General features: G+C 39.0%; 1 protein-coding gene across 1 annotated transcript in view; it reads left to right on the forward strand.

Moving 5' to 3' along the window:
• Nucleotides 1-538: 538 nt before the first annotated feature.
• LOC101863583 (zinc finger SWIM domain-containing protein 8) overlaps nt 539-26,466 on the forward strand; it is a gene marked incomplete in the record, with an annotated part of 75,033 nt that continues 49,105 nt past the window's right edge. Inside the window, 9 exon segments of the mRNA XM_035969596.1 lie at nt 539-1,089; nt 7,789-7,942; nt 8,739-8,833; nt 9,687-9,868; nt 11,595-11,702; nt 12,367-12,448; nt 16,583-16,703; nt 22,158-22,353; nt 22,877-24,181. Coding sequence (XP_035825489.1) covers nt 918-1,089; nt 7,789-7,942; nt 8,739-8,833; nt 9,687-9,868; nt 11,595-11,702; nt 12,367-12,448; nt 16,583-16,703; nt 22,158-22,353; nt 22,877-24,181 — 2,415 coding nt within the window.

A 26,466-nucleotide genomic window follows, 5' to 3' on the forward strand; every position in this document is an offset into this window, starting at 1 on the left:
AAAAAAAAAAAAACGTTTAAAAAAGAATTGGATAAAACGCACATAAACAAAAATAAAAAAAACCCCACACATATCGAAACAGCTCGCAATTATAAACAATTTTGCTGGAAAAAGTCACTTTACATTTTTGGGAAACGCCAGTATTTGAACACGAACGGCTAAAAGGCTGTCTTTTTCAACAAGTCGTTTTCGAGTCCTGTTGAATCTCTGTAAACATCTGTTAACACAATGACAAGTTAATAAAACTGTGCATCGCAGTAATTGTAAGCAAATAGGCTATTGTATTATGAACTCAGATCTAAATTAGGCCACGACGTTCCCCGATCTACCCTTATTTCTGAAAAAAGGGTTTAGACATCTAGGCCTCCAATTAGAAACCGTCGTACAAATCAGGAAAAGCATTTCATAGGCATCTATTTATATTGTGTATTCCCCCAGGCCACTTTGTTTTTTTGTTTACATTTGTGCGCATTGTGACTTGTTGAGTACACGCTTGTACTTTTTTAGTTCTTTCTTGCCTAGGCCTAGGCCAATCTACCGATTGTCCTCACATCGGGAGTGCTGTTCGGGACAACGGAATCAGCCGATGTATGCCGACATTTTCCGGGCCCGTTTGTTATTGTTGTATGCTGGGGAGGACGAGACCCGACACATATCGCCCTATTTGGAAGCAGTGTACACACCTGCATTCGAATAAGGCACATCAAAATGTGGAATATCCTAGAATAATTTGGAGTACTGAAATTGTAGTCGTTGCTTTTATTCATCACACGAAGATTGAAAATTTTGTGGTAGAAAGCTTGTGAGACAAGACTGACAAACGTCTGCTTCATTTCGTCGACCAACCCTTTGTAGGGTTGGACTCGCCAAGCGGGGTCTACGTTTGCGTGTGAACTCTAATATATATTCTTTTGACCATGGACTTAATGTTTGAATGGGAATATGAAGGGGATAGGTTTTCATTCGAGGATAGTGATAGGTTTGAGGAAGATTCGTTGTGTTCGTGGGGAAGTGAACCCGAAAGTGTCTGCAATAACTGGAGAGGTTGGAAGAGACAAAATGGTGGCCCCAACGTAGGCGCAGGCAGGGGTGAGTAACCTCATCTTACAGCTGGTCAAAATTTATTTCTGTGAATTTTTGCCCCCTCTAGTATTTTGATTAGACTGGACAAATACTGGGGTTTTTTTTTTTTTGGGGGGGGGGATAACAGTTACATGCTTCTTTTCCCGTTGTCGTATGATAATGAATTGACCTGATTCTACCTCGCATCTCATTATTTAGACCAGCTTGTTGGTTTACCGTGAACTTATTATCATCATGCTTGTTTATAGTTTGTGTTAGGCCTAGGCCTAGCCTAGATCTAGTCTACAGTGGGTTGCGCTTTATACTACAGTTTCGATGTTACTTTGACATTTATCGATGTATTCGTTTGGTCAGTAGGCTGATGATTGTAAGTGAACAATACTGTGTGACTTTTCAGGGCAATCAGTCTATTGATTTTATTTTTGTTCAAAGGCAAAAATTCAGGTTAGGTCTGAGTTAACCCAGATAAAACGCAAGAGATTCTTCACTGGTGAGGGGAGCATGCCCTCTTTCTTAGTTGCCGTCAATGGACGAAAATAATCTTCTGATAACATTTTAGTGAACGCCTAAAAACGATAGCCTAGTTTACTTGACAACGGCGTAAGAAAAAGCCCTAGCTGTCTGATTTGTGGATGCCACCATTATAGTAGCCGTGTAACAGCAGAAGTGGGAATGAGGTCTTGACCTGAAAATTAGGTCAAATAACCCACAGCTGAGAACAATGAAATTTTCAGTTTTGGGAGGGAGAGAAGTTCGAGAGATAGCCTAGAAAAGCAAGTAGTATACTGTCATGTTATGTCTTTTGATACCGTGTACCTTATATTATGTCTCCCTCTTTCCCTTTCTGTTTCAATATTTTATTCAGATATACAGATCTAGATCTAGATTCTTGAACAGAAGACCAGAAGAAAAGTGATGAAAATGAGGCAGAAAGTAGAAAATGTCTGTTGTCTATTGTCTATAGGCCCATAAATTTCATTTTTATGACTTGTTATACTTTTTTTCCTGTTCAGGTATTTGAACATTTTCCATGCCCATGTGATGGGTGATTAAAATTAAGTAATATTCCCCCCTCCCCCCCCCCCGGTGATCTCACTCATTGTGGTAGGCCTATCCTTGCTTTAAGAATGTTATTTTTGCGACTTAATTAATAAAGTAAGTTTGTTTATTAGGTCTGTTTGTCTTCAGGTGTACAAAAAGCAGTTCCTTGTAGCCTGATGCAAATGGGGTGTAACAAAATTCGCCATGGCGGGCAGGGGCAAGAAGAACATAATTGTTTAATTGTTGATTTTATTTCGAATAGACTGAGAGTCTAGCCGTACTTAGATCTAGGTTTGGCCCTATCGACTCTAAGCCTGTTAAGATTAAGTACACAGGTCTCATTAGATCTAGATCTAGTAATTATTCAGGTTTAAATACATGCAAGTCAGTAAGGCACCTTTTGGTTTTGTCTGAAATACAAAGACTTTAGAGGCATTGCAAACTAAAATATATTCATTTACAATTCAGCCATCAATATTAAGTACGGCTAGACTGCCAGTTTAGCATTTTATCTTAGGCCCTATTAACATTAGAAAACAGGAGGTTTAAAATATGCACTGTCATTAAGGCACCTGGTTTCGTCTCAAATACAAATACTTTAGTAACTGCACACTAAAAATTTACATTTACAATTCAGTAGGCCTATTTTTTTTAAATGGTCAGTCTAGCCATCATATTTAGAATAAGTACGGTTAGACTGCCAGTCTAGCCGTATTTAAGTACGGCTAGCCAACCAGTCTAGCCGTCATTAAGTACGGCTAGCCTCTTCCATTTTATTTTTAGGATAGAATGATCTATCTATTTTATATTGAAAGCAAACATATTATGATAAATAATTTTAGTGTGTTTTTGCATCTGTATAGTTATCTACTCTCTTTTCTTTAACACTTCTTATAAAGTAGAGAAAGGAGTCCATTCATGATGTTTTTCTGTGGTCAAAAAAAAGAAGGAACACAATCTGTTTAATTTCTCTCTGTACACAGTCAACAGTAATTGCAGCCTATCCTCCTCTTCCAGTAAACTTTTAAGATCATTTGCAACTGACAGCTGAGTCAGAATGTGGTGTTAAATTCTATCTATATAGGCTAAAATTATAATAAATGTTGATGGATGGCTTAGATGAATGACATGCAAATATGAGGGTAAATTGTTTTATTGCTTGTTGGTTATTTCTCATTTAAAGTATTTCTGTTGCTTCTCGAGCTATAAGCCATCATGTATTTCTGATGTGTTTGAGAAGTATTGATTTAGAGTATTACTTTCGTGACCGCTGATTACTTGTTTAAAATTCTTTAAATTTCTAGGTATTGTTACCCATTTCCATGAAATAAAACCTCCATGTCTGAAATACTAAATAACTGTTTGAAACTCTTTCAGAATGTATATTTTTTCTAGTCACTAGTAATGCACATTGCACCTTCTGTTTGTCACATCCATCTATTTCTTTGTCTCATGATTACTTTGTCCTCATACAAAATAAATTGACCCTTTTGTCAAAGGATATTACAGGTCTTCTGCTGCTTGCAAACTATAGCTTGTTCACTTTCAAATGACTGCGGTTAAAACAAGATAAAATGAAATCGCTCTGTTTAGTCTTCTCAGATCTTTGCATAGAGGCCTACGGGTCTAAACCGCCGTGCAGTCCCGGCATTGAAAAGAATAGGACTGACGTGGTGCTAGCGTGTCATAGGAGGCAACTAAATGGCGAAACCAGGTTGTGACTCCCGAAACAGAGTCATCCTCCCTCCAGGTCGGGGGTTGAGTCACGAGGCTAACAACCTCTCTCGTAAAAAGAACTTGTTACAGAAACCCATACAAGCAAAAACATTATCTTAGTTTGGCTGGTCATGGATTTTCTCCGAATGGAGAGTTTATGATGCGAGGCAGTGAAAGCCGAACGGAAGCTGCTGGGCAGAAGCCTCCTCTATCATCCAAATCCAAGTCTCTCTGGATTGGATCGTGGAACATTAGGACCCTTATAAATGAGGCTGGAAAAACTGCACAGGTCCTCCAAGAAATGCTCCGATACCACCTACACATACTGGGAATCAGCGAGACCCACTTGAACCAGTCTGGACAGAAGCGAATGAAAGAGGGGGAGCTTTTCATTTATTCAGGAAATGACATTGATGGACCACACAGAGAAGGAGTAGGGATGATCATATCCAAAACAGCGCAAAAAACATTCAAGGGCTGGGAAGCGAACGGTCCAAGAATCATCATGGCCTCTTTTGGAACTAAAAAAGAACTCAAGGAAAGAGATGGTAGAAAGGAGGTCATAAACATGAACATCATACAAGTGTATGCCCCAACCAATGATACAGAGAAGTGGAGAATAAAGATGACTTCTACAACCGCCTGCAGAGTGTAATCAACAAACTTCCAGGTAAGGACATCAACATTGTCATGGGAGACTTAAATGCAAAGGTAGGTTCGGACAATCGTCACTGTGAGGAAATCATGGGCAGACATGGATTAGGAGAGGCAAATGACAATGGAGAAAGATTCCAAAACTTCTGTGCTTTCAACAACTTGGTTATTGGAGGAACAATCTTCCCACATAAAAGAATTCATAAGGCCACTTGGGTCTCCCTGGATGGAACAACAGAAAACCAGATTGATCATTTTTGTATTTCCCGAAAGTTTAGACGCTCACTGGAGGACGTCCGAGTCTTACGAGGAGCAGACGTCGCATCAGACCACCATTTGATCCTTGGAAAGATGAAACTGAAACTGGGAAGGTATGCACAAATCACAACTGAAAGTCGCCAAAAGTATAAAGTGAGCCTTCTGAAGGACCCAGTAAAGAAGAATTCATTCAAATTGGAACTGAAGAATAGATTTCAAGCCCTTCAAAATCTGGATGACTGTGAAGTAAACGAACACTGGGACATGATAAAAGAGGCAGTAAATGCAATTTGCCAGAGCATCCTAGGACCCAAAGTCAACACCAGGAATGAATGGATTTCAAGAGTACACTGAAGTAAACTGGGGGGTAAAGAATTCCATCAAGAAGGACAAGAATACCCACCTGAATGGTCTGGCCGAAAAGGCAGAGAAAGCAGCAACAGAAGGGCACTTGCGGATTGTACATCAGACAATGACTCTTTCAGGTAGGTTCAGCAAGCCCACTTTACCAGTGAAAGACAAAGAGGGAAAGACTATCTTCAACCCAGAGGGGCAACTGAACCAATGGAGAGAACACTTTGATCAACTATTGAACAGACCACCTCCAGAAAACCAACCCGAAATTCTTCCAGCCAGAAATGACCTCCCAATCGCTACGGAACCACCTTCGAGAGAGGAAATTGCTGCAGCTGTAACAGCACGGAAGTCCCACAAGGCATCTGGTCCCGACCATATACCACTGGAAGCCCTTAAGGCAGATATAAAAATGCTTAGTGGAAATTCTCTATGCTGTCTTCGAAAAGGTTTGGCAAGAAGAGGAAATACCATCAGACTGAAAGTAAGGCCACCTAATCAAGCTGCCAAAGAAAGGAGACCTCAGCAATTGTAACAACTACAGAGGAATAGCACTCCTGTCCATACCTGGGAAAGTCTTTAACAGGATACACCTGGAGAGAATCAAGCTGGCAACAGATGAGAAGCTCAGGGGAAACAAGGCAGGCTTCCGCAAGAACCAATCATGTGTGGACCAGATCGCTACCATGCGCATCGTTGTTGAGCAATCACTTGAATGGAATTCACCACTAGTGGTCAACTTCATTGATTATGAAAAGGCATTTGACAGCGTGGACAGGGAAAGTCTGTGGAAACTAATGCGGCATTATGGAATACCTGAAAATATCGTCAAGCTTGTGAAGACCACCTATGATGGAACAAATTGCCAAGTCTTCCACGAAGGACAACTCTCAGAACAATTCCAGGTACAGACAGGGGTGCGACAAGGATGCTTGCTCTCACCTTTTCTCTTCATACTTGCGATTGACTGGATCATGAAGGAAGCCACCAGAGGCAAGCGAAATGGAATACAGTGAATCCCTTGGCAGCAGCTGGACGACTTGGACTTCGCTGTTTACCTTGCACTGCTCTCTCACACACATGCTCAGATGCAAGAAAAACCAGGGAACTCAACAGCCTATCAAGGAGTGTTGGCTTACGTATACACCCGGGCAAGTCGAAAGTCCTGAAGCTAGGAAAAGTGTCAAGCCCTGCTGTGACAGTGGAAGACAATCCTCAAGAAGAAGTGGACTCCTTTACCTACCTTGGAAGTGTCATTGATAGTAAAGGTGGAACAGAGGCAGATGTAAAAGCAAGAACCGCCAAGGCAAGGTCAGCATTCAGTGTCATTGATAGTAAAGGTGGAACAGAGGCAGATGTAAAAGCAAGAACCGCCAAGGCAAGGTCAGCCTTCAAGCAATTATCAAAAGTCTGGAAAGCAAGCAACATATCAATGCGCATTAAGATTTGACTCTTTAATTCCAATGTCAAGTCTGTGCTCCTCTACGGCTGCGAAACTTGGAAGACAACAAAGACAGTGCTGAATAAAGTCCAGACTTTCATCAACAGATGTATGAGAAGTATCCTAAGAATTAAGTGGCAGGATAGAATAAGAAATGAAGAGCTATGGGAAAGGACAGGACAAAAGGATATAGAAGTAGAAATAGGACTAAAAAGTGGCGTTGGATGGGACACACCTTCAGAAAGCCCAGCGGAAACATCACAAGACAATCACTGCTATGGAACCCACAGGGAGCACGAGGCAGGGGTAGGCCACGTGAAACATGGAGGAGATGTGTGGAAAGGGACATGAGAGAGATGAAGCTCACTTGGAACGAGCTAGGAAGGATGGCTCAGGATAGAGATAAATTGAAGGAACTAGTATGTGGCCTGTACCCTGCCAGGGGTGAAAGGCACTGATGATGATGACGGGTCTTAAAGTTGGATGACCAACAAAATCAAAAAGCCCATTCATAAATAAAGGTCTCTGTAAACTGTGGCTCTGACATGTTTTCTTTGATGTAAACCTAAAGCAGGTAAAAAATATAATAGGGACACACCATTCTCCATTGAAAAGTTGACATATTTTCCTCAACACCATACTCTAAAGTATGCCCAAGAAACTGGTTCAAGAGACGTGATGAGTAATTTTCGAGACTCACATGGAGAACGTGGAGACGTCTTGACAGGCGGGGGGGGGGGGATGAAATCTACAAGCTTACACTGAAATGATGGGGCAGGGTGGTGTGGCCGTCTCAGAATGAGCAATTTATAAGCAAGGTTACTGTAAGTCATTCATTCATTTTAATTTTAGTGATCCTGTGAGTGCATTCAGAGAGCAGTTTTTAATATAGGACCCAAAGAGTAAAACTTCTTTATTTTTTTGAAAAAATATTTTTGTTTGGTCGCTGGCCTGTAGAGGAGCCATCCAAAGGTGAATTAATAAATGAGCTAGAATTTCTTTTTACGCTGTCAGACAAAAGTGAACAAGCTATTGAAATATTTGGGTAAAAGTTATAGGTGGCTTTTCTTTAAATTTTTTTCTGTATTGTGATGATTCATTGAAAAACCCCCCCAAAAAACTGGAATGATGCCTTGAAATTAATTATATTTTTCGCTGGATTGTTTTCTACTGCTCAAAATTACACATATGTCTTCAAGTGTACGTTGTTAACAATGTCTTGGTCTTTTTTCTTCAAACAGAGAGACAAGTATCGCCTTTGGCAGAATTGTCAGCCAAAGCTGTTGCTTGCCACATCCCTTTTGAGGTAGTTGAACGTTTTCCAGAGCCTATTCCAGAACCGGTTCAGCTACGTATAGCTTTTTGGAGTTTTCCAGAAAGTGAAGAAGATATACGGTAACTAATTTTCTAAACTCATTTCATTACTATATTTAATTAAATTTTTTTTTTTGATTGAAAAAATTACATATTTTGGAGTGAATTTTAAGAGCTTGACTGCTGTATGAGTTATGAATTTGCCAACTTTCATTGTGCTATTTAGAATACCTACGTCTAAGAACTTGCTTGTAATGTGAGCTACTTGTTTGTATCATCAGTTTCCCTTCCTTTTTTTCTTCGGGCCTGGCTCCAGGCATATTTCATTCCAAAAAGAAAACATGGTGTTATCATGTGTATCTTTTATATTGTGCATTGCAAAAGTGAGAAAATTAAAAGAGCTGTAAATGATTACTTTTATATATGAGGCATCATGATGAAATCGGGCGCTTGTTAAAATAATTAAATCAAAGAAACCAGCATTTTTTCTAGCTGTATGTCTATTATTTTCAAATTTTCTTTTTTTTTTTTAGTTCAGCACCTTTTTTGTCCATTTAAAAACACATTTCTGTGTGGATTTTACAGAAACATGTTGATTAAAAACAAAAAATGTAAATTTGCAGTTTCAAAGACACTACAGCTTTGGAAATTACCTAACTTTGACATCTATTTTCGTGCAAAATTTACATCTGACCTTCGCCTCATTTAATGGCAAATATTTCTACTTCTATTCAAGACAGATGGATATTTAAGCAAGGTGATTGAACAGGCTATAAGATTATGCTAATAATTTCATTTTCCCAAAAATTAACAAGCGCTTGATTCCACTGTGTAGTGACATATATTTTTGGTCTCTCTTTACCTTTTCTACTTTCAGATTGTATTCATGTTTAGCAAATGGCAGTGCAGATGAGTTCACCAAAGGGGAACACCTGTACAAGAATAAATCAGTTAAGGATACTTTACAGATAGGTAAGTATTCTCTTTTTTCTGGTCTTAAAATTGTATTCCTAATGAGTTATTATGTAAGAGAAGTAAATGATAGAATGTAATTTTTGTATTTAGTAAACTTTGGTATTATTACCTACAGATTTATGGATAAGCTAGGGAAGGTGCAAGAGGATTAATCAAAATCCTCTTGTGTTAAGGCTTTTAGTACAATTTTTATGTTGGTTTCTTTTTTTATTAAAAAAATTTGATATCTGTAAAGAGTAGCATGACATAGAATTTTGAATGAGGGTATCACATTTCCTTTGCGTTTAAAGGGCTTGAGGACTACTCTAGTGTGGTCTGACCCTGTTATTTTTTTGTCTGTATTGTTTTTTTATGCATCAACCTTTGAGCACTATCAGTTTGAACTCAAACTCAATTTCTGTGTAAATAGCATCCTATGCTGATGGGTCCAGGGCTCCTTTGTTTTTTTTGGGGTTTTTTTTCTTTGTGCTATGTAGGGCCTTTGTGTCCCCATCATCTTGTTTAGTAAGGATTTGTTGATGTTTTGCGTCTATAATATCGATAATTCTGTTGTGCACTGTACCTAGTCACAGGTTTTAGTCTTAACAGCCTTGAATGTGGGTAAAATTTGGATGACTGCTTTTTTTTGTGGAAACAAAGGTTTTTGCCTTTTTTCCCCCCTCTGTTGTTTTTGTCTCTCTGTCTTGCTTTTACTGTGTACTAAATGACCATTCTTGTGTCGATGTGTTTCTTTTTTAATTTTTACTCAAACAAAACAGGTTTTGTCGAAAAAAGTTTTAAAATTGTGCAGTTCTGTACATTGTTCATGCCCATTTTGATTTAATTGCCAGTCTTTTTTTCTTTTTTTAAGGTTTTCATTTAAGTGGGACAGTAGTCACAGTGCAAAATGTTGCTCAAGGTCAGAGTAAGGGCAGCTTCAATGTGGCTGTTGTGTTTGACAGACGCAGGATCTCCGGCTGTACGTGCACCTGTGGAAGTTCAGCCAGTTGGTGTGCCCACATTGTGGCCCTCTGTCTGTTCAGGATCAAAGAGGTACATCTGCTCCCATGTACCTGTTCATATTCCAGTGCTTCCAATTTTCCGTATTTTTAAGGAAATCCATACTTTCGGACAGTTCCATTCTTGCTCCCCAATCATCATCAACTTCATCAGTAAAAAAGTGTGATGGCATAGGGTTACCAAAATTTCGTGGCAAAGGATCCTTACTCGCCTTCGTATCGTCTTGTATAAGTTACGTTTGGCAAAAAGTGTATGTTATAGAAACCTGCCATATTGCACATTTTCTGCAATCGGCCATTATCCCACTACGGATTCATTGTGGGTTGGTTGGCAATACATTTTTACTTGCGAATTGATCAAAATCTGGTAAGCAATTATAGCGATTTTTTTGTGCCAAATTTTTTCCTTTCTTCCTTTCATTCACTCATTCTTTCTGTCTATCTTCGGATTGTTGCCATAGCTGGAAAATCTTCTTGTTGATCAAGTCCATTGAGTTGTGATTTTAGACTAGAAATCATCTTCAGAAAGAAACTTTTTTTGGCAAATTAGTCTAGATCTAGAGAAATTGTCAGTACGATGATCCTATGGGAGCATGATATAAGGGCAACGGTGAAATAAATTTATACTAAAACCACTAGAATCAAGAATGATTTGAAGTGGTATTCCCAGATTGTGACAATCACCATTCAAACGTGAGAATGGAGGAAAATTAGAGTATTCACTGTGTAACTCTATACTCTCGTCAAGGTACATGTCTCTTCATTATTCCTATGTTTGCCTTCTGTCAAGTCAATGATGCAATGACAAATTAATTTAATTATTAAATTTTAGCAGTGGCAAGGGAAACCTGCTTTTTTTAAAACATTGCCCGCAATGGAAAGATTTGTAAGTGGAGAAACCAAACAACAAAATGTTGTTAAAAAATTGGTGTTATGGGTTTTTGGCTACCTCTTCAAACAGGCTCCCAAATGCTGTTTTCAACCCTCTAAAAGCACTGAATTTCAATTCCTTTGGGGTTTCACCCCCTGAACCCCCACCGGGACGCTGTCCCTGGACCCTGCTGGTGGCCTGTGCTTGCCTGACCCTCGGCAGAATTTTCCTGACTTTCTAGCTTCAGCTGTTGGAAACACTGATATTCTTTGCCATCAATGGTAGCCTATTTTGTTCAGCCTCCTGTGCCTATAGCAGCCTTCTTGTGATTGTGACTGATCACCTTGTTTGCACTTACCGGAAGTAAAAGTAAATTCTGTCAGCTGATGATGACTCTTAACACCTTTTCCTGAATGGAAAGGAAACCAGGGTTTTGAGCTTGATATCAGTGATCTATTTATATCATAGCCAGGCTCATCATAGAGGAAATTCTGTGTGACGGACAAGGTGTCTGTATGGCGAGCACTGCATTTTGGGGGGCCTGTTTTGGTTTGTTGGGAGTTGAAAGGATGGGACTCTTATTCTCTGCTGACTGCCATATTATAATAGATTCTAATCATTTGGCAATATCACATTTAACAAGTTTGTTTTGTGCTGTTGATTTTTGAATTGTGGTTGTCTTACTTTTGTTGAGTGATAAAACATGTAGATATACAAGGATGTGTCTGTTCATGCTTCTGCGTGTCTCTCTGTGTGTGTGTGTGTGTGTGTGTGTGTGTGTGTGTGTGTGTTTGTGCACCTGTGCATGCGTGCGCTAGTGTCTGTGTTTTTGTACCCATTAGTCATCATACATCTTGTTACAGTAATATTGTAATTTTTGTGTGCCCAGGCCAGCTCTGTGTGCCTGCGAGCACCTGTGTCTGAATCCTTGTCCCGGCTACACAGAGATCAGCTTCAGAAGTTTGCCCAGTACCTCATCAGTGAGCTGCCACAACAGGTAGGAAAATCTTTGTTGGAAATACAGCTACATTTTAGAATTGTCTGCTTTCATTATGAAGTAATAAGAGTTAAGTTTACTGTTGTGATTGATAAAGCTCTTTGGGTAAAAGTAAAGTATAATATAGCCTTCTCATTTTGAAAGTGTTTGACTTAGTGGGCAGGGTAACAGTGGGGTTGCAGCTATGTTTTACAGGAACAGGAAATAGTGGGTTGTGTGTGTTATGTTGTTCAAAGGCGTCAGGGTTCATACTTGACTTTTACCACTCTTTGGCATTGTCTGTGGCCATTGCTCATGACATGTCAGTGTGTCGCTTTGAATGTGGCAGGAAGGAAAAGTATAAATCGAACTGTGCACACGATTTTTCTGAAGGCTTTACTGGACAGGATTTTGACTGCTAGTATTTCTGACCGAGTGTAGACTTTTCTTGTAATAGCTAGGACTTTAAAATGTTTACCCTAGATGTGGCTTTTGCCATACTTGTGAAAATGGTTGTACTGGCTGAAGCTTTTAGTGCCTTAGGCTGACATGAAACCTCTCGGAAATTATTTTGAGCTGGTTTTTCAGTGAAGAAAGAAGGGAAATACCGACATTCTCCTCTCTTTATTAATCACAGTTGACAAAAAAAAAAACAATTTGGTGAACTTGAATCTTTTTATCTTAGATCTTGCCGACAGCTCAGCAGATCTTGGATGAGTTGCTTTCTTCCCAAGAAACCGCCATGAATACAGAGTACGGAGCACCAGGTATGACCTGTCTTTCATGTGGAAAGTGGAAGAACCAGTGAGAGTTGTCAAGTGGCTGGCTACTGATTTACAAAAATTCCACTTTTATTGATCTTGAGGGGGAAGTGTGGTTTATAATGGCATAACTTATATGTACATAAATGCGATACATTAATACATTGATACATATAGTCTTGGAGTAACTATATAGGGAGAGGCCCTAACGTTGCGTCGTCCGCTCAACAGTTCCAACCAAGTTGAAGCCGAAGGGGCGGAGTTTATCGGGGCTGCCGCCATCTTTGTAAGTTCAAAACGATGCAGCGTGCGCAGTGTAATCTCTTTTCTAAAACAAGCTGCTGGGACTCCATTGTCTCTCGAAATTTCTTTCTCAATGTTAATTACAGCATTATAAGCACTCACGTACAGTTGTAATATAATAAGGATGTTAAGAAATCTTACTTGTATCAAATTACCAGCTCACTTAGTCGAATATTTACAGTAATAAATGTACTATGTATACATATTGTGATGGTAAGATAATTTTTTTACATGTTTTAGAGACGAAATTGGGATAAAAAGGATTAAAACAAAATTATAAACGGGATAACAAAATTTGCTGAATTTTTGGTAGTAGAACTTCATTATTTTTACAAAAACGAAGACTTCTTGATAGTAATAATATAATAAAGATGGTAAGAAATCTTACTTGCATCAAATTACCAGCTCACTTAGTGGAACTTTTAGTAATACATGTACTATGTATACACAATGTGACGGTAAGATAATTGTTTTACACGTTTTAGAGAAGAAATTGGGATAATAAGGATCAAAACAAAAATAAATATAAACGGGATAACAAAATTTGCAGACTTTTCGGTCATAGAACTTCATCAGTGCAAAATGATGTCATCACTGACATTATTTTTACAAAAACATAGACTTCTTGACTTAAACATAGAACAAAATATATTTCTAACCAAATGGAAAATAATTACACAAAAGATGGTAGTGAGGGTGGGATGGGATGGGCGAAGAATGAGGAAAGAGAGGGCAAGGCAGATAAAAATGAAGTATGATGGTGGAAATAAACCACCCCCCCCCCCCAAAAAAAAAACAACAACAAAAAACCCCCCCACAAAAAAACAAAAAACAAAAACAAGAAAAGAACAGCCCCCCCCCAGCGAGGAGGGAGGGGCACCTTTAAAACACCCAGACACTTTATCAACATTTTACAAAATACTTTTAAGGGTATTAAAAATTAATAGAAAATTTGAAATGATAGGCTTATAATAATAAGAATTTCAAAACAGACTGCACTAATTTGTGACTTTTCTCATTTGACAATGTCACACCCCCTGCACAGACAGACGACACATGGCTTCGAAAATGTTATTCACACACCAAACACACTTCAATGACATTCTTTGAAGGCACTGTCAAACCTCAGACGAGACTTCAAAAACAGCAAGGAAGTTACATTTGACACACTGGAGTCAACTAAGGTTTCACATTTTCAAATGCTTTGTCACCCGTAACAACACAAAACCAGCAATGTAAGCAACAGTATTCTCAGAACAAATTGACAAGTATGTCAGACTAGATCTAGGCACAAACATGCAGTTATCATCATGGCAAACTGAATTTTCTTCAATCTTTTTCATTCTGTTTTTACTGTGAGGTGCATTTATGGCTAAATCAGAAGGCACTTCATCATCAAGTTCAGTGCCTCTGCTAGAGACTGATATTTTGACAAACATTTTTCGTAGGCCTTATAAGTGTTTTACGGGGGCACTCGTAACTGCATAAAGTCATATGAGTGCGAGGGACACATTAAACATTTTAAGTTGGTAGGAACTTTTGAATTTTGCCTGGGTGGCGACCGAAGCCTACTCTTATCGATTTTAGACCACCAAGGGACCTTTAATGTGCACATTTTGCATACGGGACCTCTGAGATTTTTTCGCCCTTGTCCGAGAAGGCTAGGGGTAGATCTTTCCTACCAGAAGATCAGGGGTGTGGTTGAAAGACAGAGGTAGGAAGGAGCCAAGGAGTGGAAGTAGAAAGACTAGAAAGAGTCCGGAGCCCTGAGGCAGAAAGTGGAGACGAAAGCAGACGACAGAGAATGTAGACTTGTAGAGTACAAAATTTTTCCGTCACTACTCGGATTCGAACCCGGGACCTTTGAATGAGAGGCCCACCAGACCCAAACGCTACGCAAACTGCCTTTTGGTCGACACTAAGTTTCCAACTGAGAGAACTGAGCTGATCTCACAAACATGGCCGACCGTCGTCTGCTGCGGCTTCACGTTACTCGACTCGCGCCCTCTCCTTCAATAGTTACTCCAAGCATATAGTGCAGTCAAAAGTTCACGGTGCAACTTATTGTCGAATATCTCCTTAACTATTGAATAATGAGTCTCAAACTTTTGCTCAATGAACTTGTACCTATTTGTCTCAACAGATTGATATTTTTGCGAACACCTGTTCGCTGTATTCTATAAAATGTCTTATATATTAATAATTATAAAAAATTCCAGTGGGTGGATTCTTCCGATTTTTTAAAGTTTACGTCCAATGAGCTGAGACAAAAGCATTTTTAAAAGCCAATCCATTTTTTCTTCTAATTGTGACATTTTACTTATTGAACACATGTTTTGAGAAACGCTGTTCTTTACTTCTTTGACCTGTGAGTTATATGCTTATAAATTGAGAGTTGTTTGTGATAATGTGTGAAGATTGTTGAAAGAATCCCACTTTCTTACTGCTCTAAAAGTCAAGAATGATGGCATCTGACCATCGCACCTTCCTTCGACAATATTAGTTTACGATTCCCCCTCATCATCTCACCATTCCTAATCAGGTGAATTATAAATATGAAGCAGAAAAATTTTAACAAACTCATTTGTCATACATCAGGAGATCACATTTAATCTGTGGGCTTAAGTATTGTTTCTAAAAAGTGTTATTGGTGAGCAGTGACTTAGGCCATTTGTGTATGCAAAAGGTGTGTTTGAAGCAGGAAGTGCTGTGAACTCTCCCATTTTCTGCATGATGGAGATTTGTGGAATTTTGTTTATGTTTTTGCAGCAAAGTTCTTTTAATGTAGCCTCAATTGTTGTGCAAAAATATGTTAAGTGGAGACAAATTGATGCATACTGCTGTGCAAAGTATAAGTGACATTGAGTCACCTTTTTAAGAGATATTTGAGGATAAGTTGCACGAAAAAATTGTTGGCTGCATTATAGATACATACATACTGAAACATACAAATAATCCTGCTTGTTGTTATGGATGACTGGCGTGAAATGAGACCTGATAGATAAGATTTACTTTTATATTGCTGCCTATCAGTTATACTACCTCTTGGGTTCACAAAACACCTCTTTTATTTACACTTATTGTAGCTCACAACCTCTGCTTTTGCTCGTAAAGTTTATATCTGTGGGACTCATTTGGTGAGCAACATTAAAAATACATTTCGTGGTTTTAAGGAATAAGAATAAATTGAGAGAGGCTGGTAGCGTAAGGTTGAGCACATTGTTAATTTATTTTATCTGGTCTCCAAATAATGTTTCGGTTAGCTGAATTTATCAGAACCTTTTTTTTTGTGATGACTTGTTAAGTTGAATGAAACATTTGCAATTTGGCTTGATGCAATTAAACTGATTTGTTAAAGCTGTCTTGCAAATGATTTAGACCAACTATATTTTAAACAAAATACTCTTATCTACGGCACTTACATGACCTTATTGTGTTGCAAGTGCCTTAAAACTGTTACTAAAACTACTTATACTAAAACTTCTTCTAAAAATCTAGTCTTACATGTTGTGGCTTCTGTATTAAAGCTGTCATAAGTGCCAGCAACAGTTGACGGATCAGTCTTAAAGAAGGTCCCAAGTTCTTGAAGATAATTATCTGCTCTTATTAGGACTCGATCTGCTCAGCATCAAGAAATTGTTTTTTTAAAGTATTTGTGTAGAGAATTTAGACTGATGTGTGGTAGGAAAAGACCAAGATAATTTAGTTGGGTTTTTTTTAGAGCATCGGAGCAGAGAAATGAGTTCCTGACCATGGTTGCTGATGTCTGTTTCAGATTTGGCTTTTGAAGATGAAGAATGGAATTGCTTACATGTTTTATTTGCTCCCCCCTCTCAGATCCGACCGCTGGACCGTCCGCTAGTGAGCAGACCTCTTGGTCCTTGGATGAGTCTGCACTCCATGAAAACATTAAAAAGACTCTGGTCAAGTTCTGTATACCTTCACCTATGGTTTTCAGGTAACAAAGGAAAAGCTTTTAAAGAAAGTTTTGAAATGATTTATGGTGTTTGAAAAATGGCTTTAGTGCTCTGCAATATGAGGTATTGTTTTCAAAATGGGGTTTGTGCTCTGTGAAATTTAAAAGTACTGAAAAGGAAAAAAAATGTGAGGTAGTGTTTTCAAAATGGCTCAACTCATTCTCTGCCCATTTTCATACCAGCTTTCACCTGTTTTCTCTGTGCATCTGATCGTGAATGATAGGTGTGTAGGTTTGAGAAGGATTTTTATAAGTAAAATGAAATAATAAGTATGCAGTGTCATACATATTTTGAAAGGTAATAAAATGTAGCATTGAAATGTGTTAAGGGGTCTAGCTGCCAAGAAAAGCTATATTCGTTATTTATGCATCTTTTGAAACCAAACTTTCCCAAAATATGTGGTACCCTCCCTGAATAAATCAAAATGTTCAAAAACAATTTAACTCAAAGTGTTATGTAACACCGGCGGTCATATTGAAATTATACGATACTTAGGAAAATCTTCAAGTTTTGAAAACCAAAAGGCATAATCTTAATTTTTAAAATAATATCTAGTTTATAATAATAGTTATAGGTTCCTGGGTGGGTTTTTTTTGTTGGTATACTTCCAATATTCTGGATTTTCGGGAGGGTCTCAAAGTAATGTCCCTCTTTTTGTACCAATTTTAAACTCCATATCAATTTCAAATGCAGGTTTCTGAAATATTAAGTACATTTTCTCAAATATAACTAGCCAGGTACCTGTAACTACCAAATCTGCACATACTTGGAAAGTTTCAGTAGGTTATCTTGATTAGTAGCTCAGATTTTAATATTTTAATGCTGAAGGGTCTTTCAAAAATAAAGTTTTGAGAAAAACGCATTTTAAAATGTCACTGTGTAATTTGAGGGCTTGTTCCTTCTAGAGGTTCCAGTACCATATCTTGTACTATTATTTCTAATCACGTATAAAATCTAATTTCTGTACAGTAACAAATAACCTCATTTTTAGATGTTTAATGAACCAAGTAAACACACCACACAAAATACTCCAGGGCTTCCAGTCTTCTGCAATTTTGCAGATTTCCGCAAATTAGCAGAATTCTGCAAATGGACAAATTTCCGTGAAAATTTGTGACCAAATAAAAAAAAAAATTATTTTCAAAAATGCGAAATAAAACATTTCCGTTATTACTCCAATAGTCAACAATAGCCAACCCATACCGGAAGTGCTCTTTTATTTGAAAGTGTAGACAGTGTCTTTCACTTTCACTTTCTAAAGCACAAGAAGCAGAGCACTAGGCTTGGGCAGAATTGAAAAAATAGGACTTTCAAGTCTCAAGTCCTAACACCTTGAGACCCGCAAGTCTCAAGCCCAGTTTCAAGTCCAGGGGACGTAATAAAGTATAAATGTAACATGAATAGTCTCTTTGATTATAAAGCCATCAGCATTACTTCCCTTTATCGTTATAATTTTGTTGTTCTCCAAGTCCAACCAACCACCTATGTTGAGACGTATGGAACATCTTTTTGATACTTGTTTGGTTGATTTTTTTATTCTAAAATTTTTTTTATTTTTCTTCGCTTGTTCGTTTTTTTTTCTGTTCTCTGTTGTAAATTAATAAACTCAGGAATTGCTTCAGCCTTGGATGGCATTGATGGTATTGAAGCCTTATCCAGGCCTAGGCCTGCCTACCCCTTATTAAGGAAGTGGACTCAACCAATCCGCTAAGGGCCATCAAATCCTAGCAAGTAATAGCGGTGGTACTGCCTACCCCTTTTCGAGGAAATGGACTCAACCAATCCGTCTAGGACGAGCAAGTCCTAGCAAGTAGTAGGGGTGGTAGATGTATTTGAATTAAAACAACCAACTGAAAACATTAAATTTATCAGAAACATACCAGTTTTGAGCATAATTTCTTTAGAAGTTGGTTCACTGAGTCTAGATCTAGATCTATACTCAAAGTTTGCCCCCTGCGTTTAAATAATTTTGTCTTTTGATAGAGGGACATTTTGCTAAGTCAAGACTTGGGCTTGCTCAGATCTAAATACTTGGTCTCAAACCAACACAAGCAGAAAAAAGTTGGAACATTAACTGTGTAGTTTTATAGATCTAGTTATGGATGTACAGCATTTGTAAAAGGGAGAAAGCATGGCTTTGGATATATGGATTAACACAAGCCGAAAATTATGTAGGCCTATGCAAGGTATGTTTTTTTTTTCTCACTTATAAATTTTCTTGTTAAATTTAGGCTTGGATAGCGAGAAATGGCATACTTAGGATGCCCTGAAACCAAAAATTCTCAAACATAAAGGGGACGCTGCCCCCCTTCAACCCCCTGCCAGGGCTCTGCCCTGGACCCGAAAATCCTCGAAAATTGACATCAGCTGCTGGAAGCTCTGATACTCCCAACAATTTCTACTTTCCTCCCACTTACGTAGTTATAGACACTACATTTCGTTGCAGGAAGTTTCTACTTTTGAGATTTTGTTTATGAGCAATTGCCAAAACGTGAGACTCTCTTGATGCAAAAAAATTTTTCTTGCCAATTTGACTCCCTTTTCTTTCCTGTCAGTCACAGATTGACATTTAGTGCTCATATCTCTAGAGTGTCTGAGCAAGGAGATGTAGGGTTTTTGAGATATGGGTCTATTGGTTTGGCAACCACTGTATTTCTTTTATGTAACAGTGATGACAAAAACAGATAAGCAGCAAGGCAAATTATAGACTTTAAATTCCATTTGTTTAGTAAACAAAGACTTTATACATTATGAACTCCATTAATAATGGTAATATGAATGACAAGCATTGTAACAATGACGCAGTGCACAGAACATGTCATCATTGTTATACAAAAGAAAGGATACGCATTGGACATTATCATTGACAACACATCTTAATAGTGAAAGGCTGTACAAATACAGTTAACAAAGTCTCAGTACCAGAAAAACACATGTTTACACAACAATTTTTAAACTAATATGAGGCAAAAGCACAAAATCAATGGGGCTGACTCGTACATAACAGTGATGACAAACATGACTTGTGCATAACAGGAAAAGACAAAGTCATGCCTCCAGAGAGAAATGCGCACTCTAAGAGTAAAAAAAACAAACAGGAGAGGTTTCTTTTGCTTTGAAACAGATATCGGGTCATATCAAAGACAGTGGACAATCACAATTATGTTGCTAATTATGACAAACAGTACTCATACATAACAGTGGTGACAAAACATACTGGGAAAAGGTAAAATCAAGCCTACAAGGAACAAATTTGCACTATGAGATACACAGATCAATAAAAGCGTGTTTTGCTTCTAAATGAATCTTGCATGTATGAATTATATGTTGAAAACTTATTGATATTAGCAATGATAACAAATATTACTTGTACGTGACAATAATGACACAATGTATTGGAAAAAGGCATTTCATGCCGACAAAGAACAAATGTGTACTTTTGAGTTAGACAGATAAACAAGGACATGTTTGTTTTCTTTGTTTGAGTAAAGAGAGCACGCATGACATGAATGTTTGCTCTTAGGACAATGTAATTTCTAGTACGTCAGTCAGTCTTGTACGGCTGCATGACGACACCCCAAACGTCATCACTAAGCACAAAAGCTAAATCTATAACCACAGCAATGAGCCATCTCTCGAAGTTTGTTCACACATCACACTCTTGTTCCAGGAATCCAATGTAAACACCGCAATTTCACAAAAATATTCAATAGGGTAGCCTAAAAACTCGCTAAACAGACCTGTACGTCACATTCAACATAAGATTCTTGTGCGTCACCGGGCGCTGACGACAATGACTACTTTCGTTTTTCTCTTTCCGCCGTTGCTTCCGCTGTTCTGGGGAAGCGGGTAAGGGGAAGTCACTCAAGAAAACAATTATATCCAGGCACTGTTGATGACCCGTTCAAAACAAAAGTCGGCTAAAATTTGAACTTCCAGTATGTCGCAAAGTGACGACGATCACGGCGAATTTTAAACAGCCGACCGAAATCATAGATCTAGGAACCCGATGTTCTTTTCACAGCTTTTGAAGTATTGAATAAACGACGAAAAGCAAAAAGATTTAACCAGCTGTGGTGATTCTACTGAAAAATAATGGTGTTTTCTGAAACACCTAGTCTGTGACAACACAACTGACACACAAGTGATCCGAATTATTTGTTTATTTGCAAACAAATAAACTGATTTCTTGAGCAAGTGAACCGTTCTTGATGACAAATAGCATAGGATCAAAGCACAGGTAAAAAAAAACACCCAAAAATACTAAATTTTGGACATTCTTGGAAGTTTGCATTGGTGTGCTCAAAATGACAGTCCAGAAATCACTAAAAAACAAACATTTTTGGCACAAAATTTACAAACTCAAAATTGTAACGCTGACATAGGGTCTGAAACTGCTAATGCAGGTTCTACATCCTATATTTGACATGTGTATAAGTTTGGGAGGAATAAATACTAATGCATCACGTTTTATGCACACTAATGTGAGATGTATGTGTTTTTCCCCACGTTTTGGCAATGCCTCTTATATCAAAACTTAAAATTATGGATCAAGCATTTACGAACTAAATAAAGTTTGGGTATAGTCTGTGCCGATGGTAATGAGTGAAAATAGTGCGATCGTGCTGCTGATATATCGGTAATGGGCAGAGAATGAGTTATACACACTACACATAATGTTATGATTGCCAGATGAAGTATTTTTAGTTGTGTACTGACCTTACCTCCCGATGAAGTGGGCAGAAGAGGATTATGTATATGAATGCTGATGGCTTTGTACATACTGCTTCTTGTTATTGATATTGTCAATTTCTCTGTCAGGTTCAGATTGGTGTACTGAGGAATAAAAGAATTATTAACAATTTTGACAAGTGTAGAAACAACATCAGTTTATGATCTACTGTAAAAGTTAAATGGCCAGTGTTTCAAGAATCATTGACCTGACCAGTGTTTTGACTCTTTGAGTGATCATTCTTTTTTGTTCTGTGCCAGAGTAATTGGGAATTTTATTTGTGAGTTGAACTGGTTTCTTCTGTAATTTTCAGGTATAGTTTACCCAGGATTTTTACATACTTTAGCAGCTGGACTGGCATTGATGGTGTGGTGTAGCTGTTACACTTTCTGCCATTGTATGCAGAAAACATTAATTTGATTCCTGGGTGGCGAAGTTTTTCATACAGTCTGTCTGTTCAGATTCTATCCTACACAGTGCGAGTTGGGTCTGACAGGTAGGATTGGAGCAGCTCTCCACTTTTATTATGTAAATTGTATAAATATAGGGTGGGGTGGGGGGAGGGAAGTGGGGTTAAGTTAAAACGTGTACACATGTACAGTTTAATTATTTAAAAGAAGTTTTTAAAGTAGATATCAGCTGCAGGTTAGATAGAAGATTTTATCAGTAGTGAATCAATATGAACTGTTTGTATTTTGTTCAGTGATGTGAACTACCTGACGGCCAGTGCTCCCCCTGCTGCAACAGAGTGGCAAAGTTTGCTGAGACCATTGAGAGGAAGAGAGCCAGAGGGCATGTGGAATCTGCTGTCTATTGTGAGGGAGATGTTCCGACGACATGACAGCAACTCTGTGCCCTTGCTGGAGATTTTGACTGATGAGGTTCTGCAGTGTGAACAGGTACGAGTTCTTGTGTTCTTGTTCTAAACTGGGATTATTATTTGATAGGGGAAGATATAATATGTATCGATTTTGTTATTCTCTGACCATAGGACCGGTTTCTTAAAAATTTTTGAATAGGTGGCGCACCTTTTTTATTTAAATGATGAGAGAAGACACAAAAGTTGGCCCTCAGTATTAGTAGTGCATGCTGACTCCTGATTTTATTGTAGACCTGCAGAATGACGTCAGCAAAGACAGAGTTGAACTATTTCTTCTAGTTGTAGTATAGCGCATAACTCTATTGATATGTTGAATCATACGTTTGAGAGGAATTATGCAAGCATACTGAGCAACCTGCCTGTCTATGCTGAATTCTAGTTTTGTTCCTATTTAGAAAATTTGACAGATGGCTATGTTACTGTCTCACTTTTTTTTTCGATGCAGAGATCTTCATTATGTAAGATTAAATAACTACCATATGAAGATGTGTTACATTCTTAAGTTTAAATTCTTATTGGAAATATATTCCTCTTTCCTTCAGATCTTGATCTGGTGGTTCATCACAAAAGTGTCACCATGCAACAATGCAACAGTCATTCACTGCAGTAGAAGTGGCAACACAGCCAATGCGACACAGAATGCGGCCTCCAGCCTCTGCGATGAAATTGTCACTTTGTGGAGGCTGGCTACGCTGAACCCGAAGCTGTCCCCAAATCAGCGACAGGATATGCTGGCCAAATTTCGAGACTGGCACATAAGCACTATTGAGAAAGTGCGTAAATTTCGAAACAATTCTTCCAATAATGCTGCGAGTGGCCTCAAGAAAGGTGACATTGAGAATTTTCCAGGCTTCAAACCTGCTATTGAAGCTTGTGCTTTGACGTGGGAAGATTATCCCATTCCTGGTATTACTTACTCTGCAAAAGACAGCTCTAGGTTTTACTACCACTTTGGTTCCAACAAACCTCATGATAGTGACTGTAAAAAACCTTCCCGGGTCCAGCCGGTGACTATATGCTCTCAGGACATCATCAGCACGGATAATCCCAGTAGAAATCTTGCTCATTCCCAACGATCTCAGGAGGTGCGGGGCAGTCGTGGCCGGCCAGCTGACCCTCGCCCATCCCACCCTTCCCGACGCGACTCGGGCCATGATGGTGCTATGAGCTCTGGCTCTGAGGGTTTCTGTGAGCCAGAGAGGGGCTTCAGGGACTCCGATTCTAGTGGGGACTACAAAGGCAACCCTTCGAGAAGTAATTCCTTTGAGGAGGTGGACTCTCTGCATAGTTATGCTCCGAAATCATCATCCATTCCTGCGTTGTCAAAAGTAGCAGTTTCCTCTTCCTCCCCTCTAAGCAATTCTCAGCTTTTGATAGCAGCCAGACAACCATCTCTGGAGATTGATGTTTTTGACGAAAGCATTGCAGACTTGGACGGTGGTATCGGCGATATTGCTCCCAATGTAAATCCGAAGAATCCCAGCAACATGTTGCCTGCCCTTGGAGCATATGCGTACCCCCCACCCAACTGTCAGCCCGTGTCACACTCTATGGCTGCTGCTGCAAACGCTGCTGCTGCTGCTACCGCCCCGTCCTCCTCCTCTTCCATGTTTGTGTCTAGTCTTCAGTCATCCTCAGGGTCTACACCTCCAGCGGAGTTGGCGGTGAATGCTGTTGCCAAACAGGGTCCTCCTGAAAATCCAGAAGCTCAGCAGTCCAGTGATGAGTACCAGATTTACTACTATGATACCAAGGCGAAAGTCACGGATGCTGACAAGAAAAAAAAGGAGAAAGCAGACGAGCCTAATGTCTTTGCAGGTCTCAAGAGTGCTGAAAATATGCAAGATGTAAGTTTTCCTTTTACTGCTCTTGATAGAACTACAGTCGAACCTGCCATGATGGCCACCCGATGACGACCTGTACAAATGGCCACTTTCCATTTCCCACCCTTGAGTTTTTTTCGATATAATTTTACTCTGTAAAGTGGTCACCTGTCCTGTGTGGCTGCAGCCACAATATTTTATCAACCAACAACCAAAAATATTTGTCTAAGATGGCCACGCAAATCTCACACCACCCAATGGTTATGTATTAGCCCCTGACGCTGTAGTTGAACTGTCACAATCTAGTCACCTGTCGTTATTGTTAGCCTCTCCAATGAATGAATCAATCATGTTGTATAGGTCCCTCCCTTTGATTATACAAGTTAGACAACCGGTAACAATAAATTTTCAGCTGTTGGTGAGGGAATTGTGTGATCGGCCTTATCCAATAAGCCCTGCCCACAACTCGTATTCAAATCGTAAGCGAGATGAGCAGTCACTGTTTACTCAGTCCGTAACAATGAATGTCAACATGAATTTGCGACAGAAACGTCATGGCTCTTGGTCTTCCTCGTCCGACACATTTCGTTTTAAATCAGCAACAAAATATAGTCTTAAACAAAAAAACCCAACCCAACAAAAAAAGCCAACATTCTCCCCCTCCCGTCACCCCCCCCCCCCCCCCCCCCCTTCAAAATAAAATAAAAACCAACTTAACCAGTCTTACGGCAGTCCTAAGGCTACTACCACCTCCGGTTAGGACCTCAGAAGGGAATGTTGTTTGTTTTCTCATTTTGATCAGTCCCACCTAAGACGTCCACCTGTCTTATATGGCCACTTTTCTCCTCGACAATGGGTGGCATCTTCCCAGGTTCGACTGTACTTGTTTTGCTTTGTCCAGATTGACCAATTATTGCTGCTTTTCAGGGTGCACTAAATTATAAATTTCATTGTAGAGTTTTGTGTAAAGTTTAGACTCTGGGTGTGGAATTCACAAGTGCTTGGTTCTTACGTCATTCCAACAAACTAACTGAGAAACTGACCTCAGAACTGTGCACCAGTCTCTCTCTCTCTCTCTCTCTCTCTCTCTCTCTCTCTCTCTCTCTCTCTCTCTCTCTCTCTCTCTCTCCTTCTCACAAGAAGCCAGACTCCGGGAAATACTCATCAGACGGCAAAGATATGCCGATTAGATCCCACGCTATTGCGTCACGTTTGTACAGCTCCGGCACCAGGCAATCTTCCTAATCGTGGTTAAAAGCTGGAGAACGGGCACGCCCCCTCCCGTCTTCCGGTCGGCCGCCATTAGCTGCTAATCCAATTGTCTCCCTTGGTCAATATTTGTCTCGAGTACGAGGCTGGCGTGCCGGAGACTGGGACATTTGGTCATAGACGTGCGGAACATGACGGGACGGGGTTGTTGAACAAGGTCAAGGAATTACAAGTAGCTTGTTTCGACATCTTTTTCCCCCTGTCTTTCTTCTCTTTCCTATTTTTGTTCTTTTTTTTCCTGCAAAAGAATTTGGTAATCCTTTTTTTCTATCTATTCATTTTTTTCTCCATTTGCCTTCTTTTTTCTTAGTTTATTTTTCTTTCTGTCTTTTCTTCCATTTGTGGGGTCCTTTTTCTCCATTTCCTTCTTTCTTCGTTTGTTTTTGTTTTGTTTTTTTGTATGCCGTCTTTTTCTGTTTCTTTTTTTTTCTTTTAACGCCTTTTTCTTTCTTGGTTTCTTTGGGGGGTTTTTCAAATGATGTAAGAGATCATTTTATACCCGTGTTGTCCAGCAAGAAAAAATAAAGAGGGTTTGGTATGTGCGTTGTTAATTAGTTTAGTTGACATCATGTTAGGCTATGGAGCGGGTGGCCTTGGTTCGAAATGGGGATTTTTTTTCTGAAGCTCTTATCCCGTTTTACTCGGTCCTATCTGAAATGAACGTTAAGTGCAGAGGTCCTGCCTCTTAGATAATCTTACTGTGTTTATAGATGGTATATTGTGAGGATGATTTGATTTGATTTTATTGTATTTTATTGTATTTTATTTTATTAATTTTTTTCGGGCGGAGGGTGGAGGGGGGGGTTCTTTTGTTCTTCTTGTTGTAAACGTCAATAGTTGAAATATTATGAGTATTTCTTCTTTATTTCGTTATTAATATTGTTATTGTTACAGATGTTACTTGTAGTCGTGAATGCTTCTCCTGTCATTTTTGCAAATTATTTGTGGTGTTATTCTTGTACTCTTTTTCGCTTCCTGCGGATTCATCGCTGAGAGAATGCAAACAGAGTCACGAGATTTATCCTCTCTCTCTCTCTCTC

This window comes from Aplysia californica, unplaced genomic scaffold, assembly GCF_000002075.1.
Source record: "Aplysia californica isolate F4 #8 unplaced genomic scaffold, AplCal3.0 scaffold00161, whole genome shotgun sequence".
NCBI classification, from domain to species: Eukaryota; Metazoa; Mollusca; class Gastropoda; order Aplysiida; family Aplysiidae; genus Aplysia; species Aplysia californica.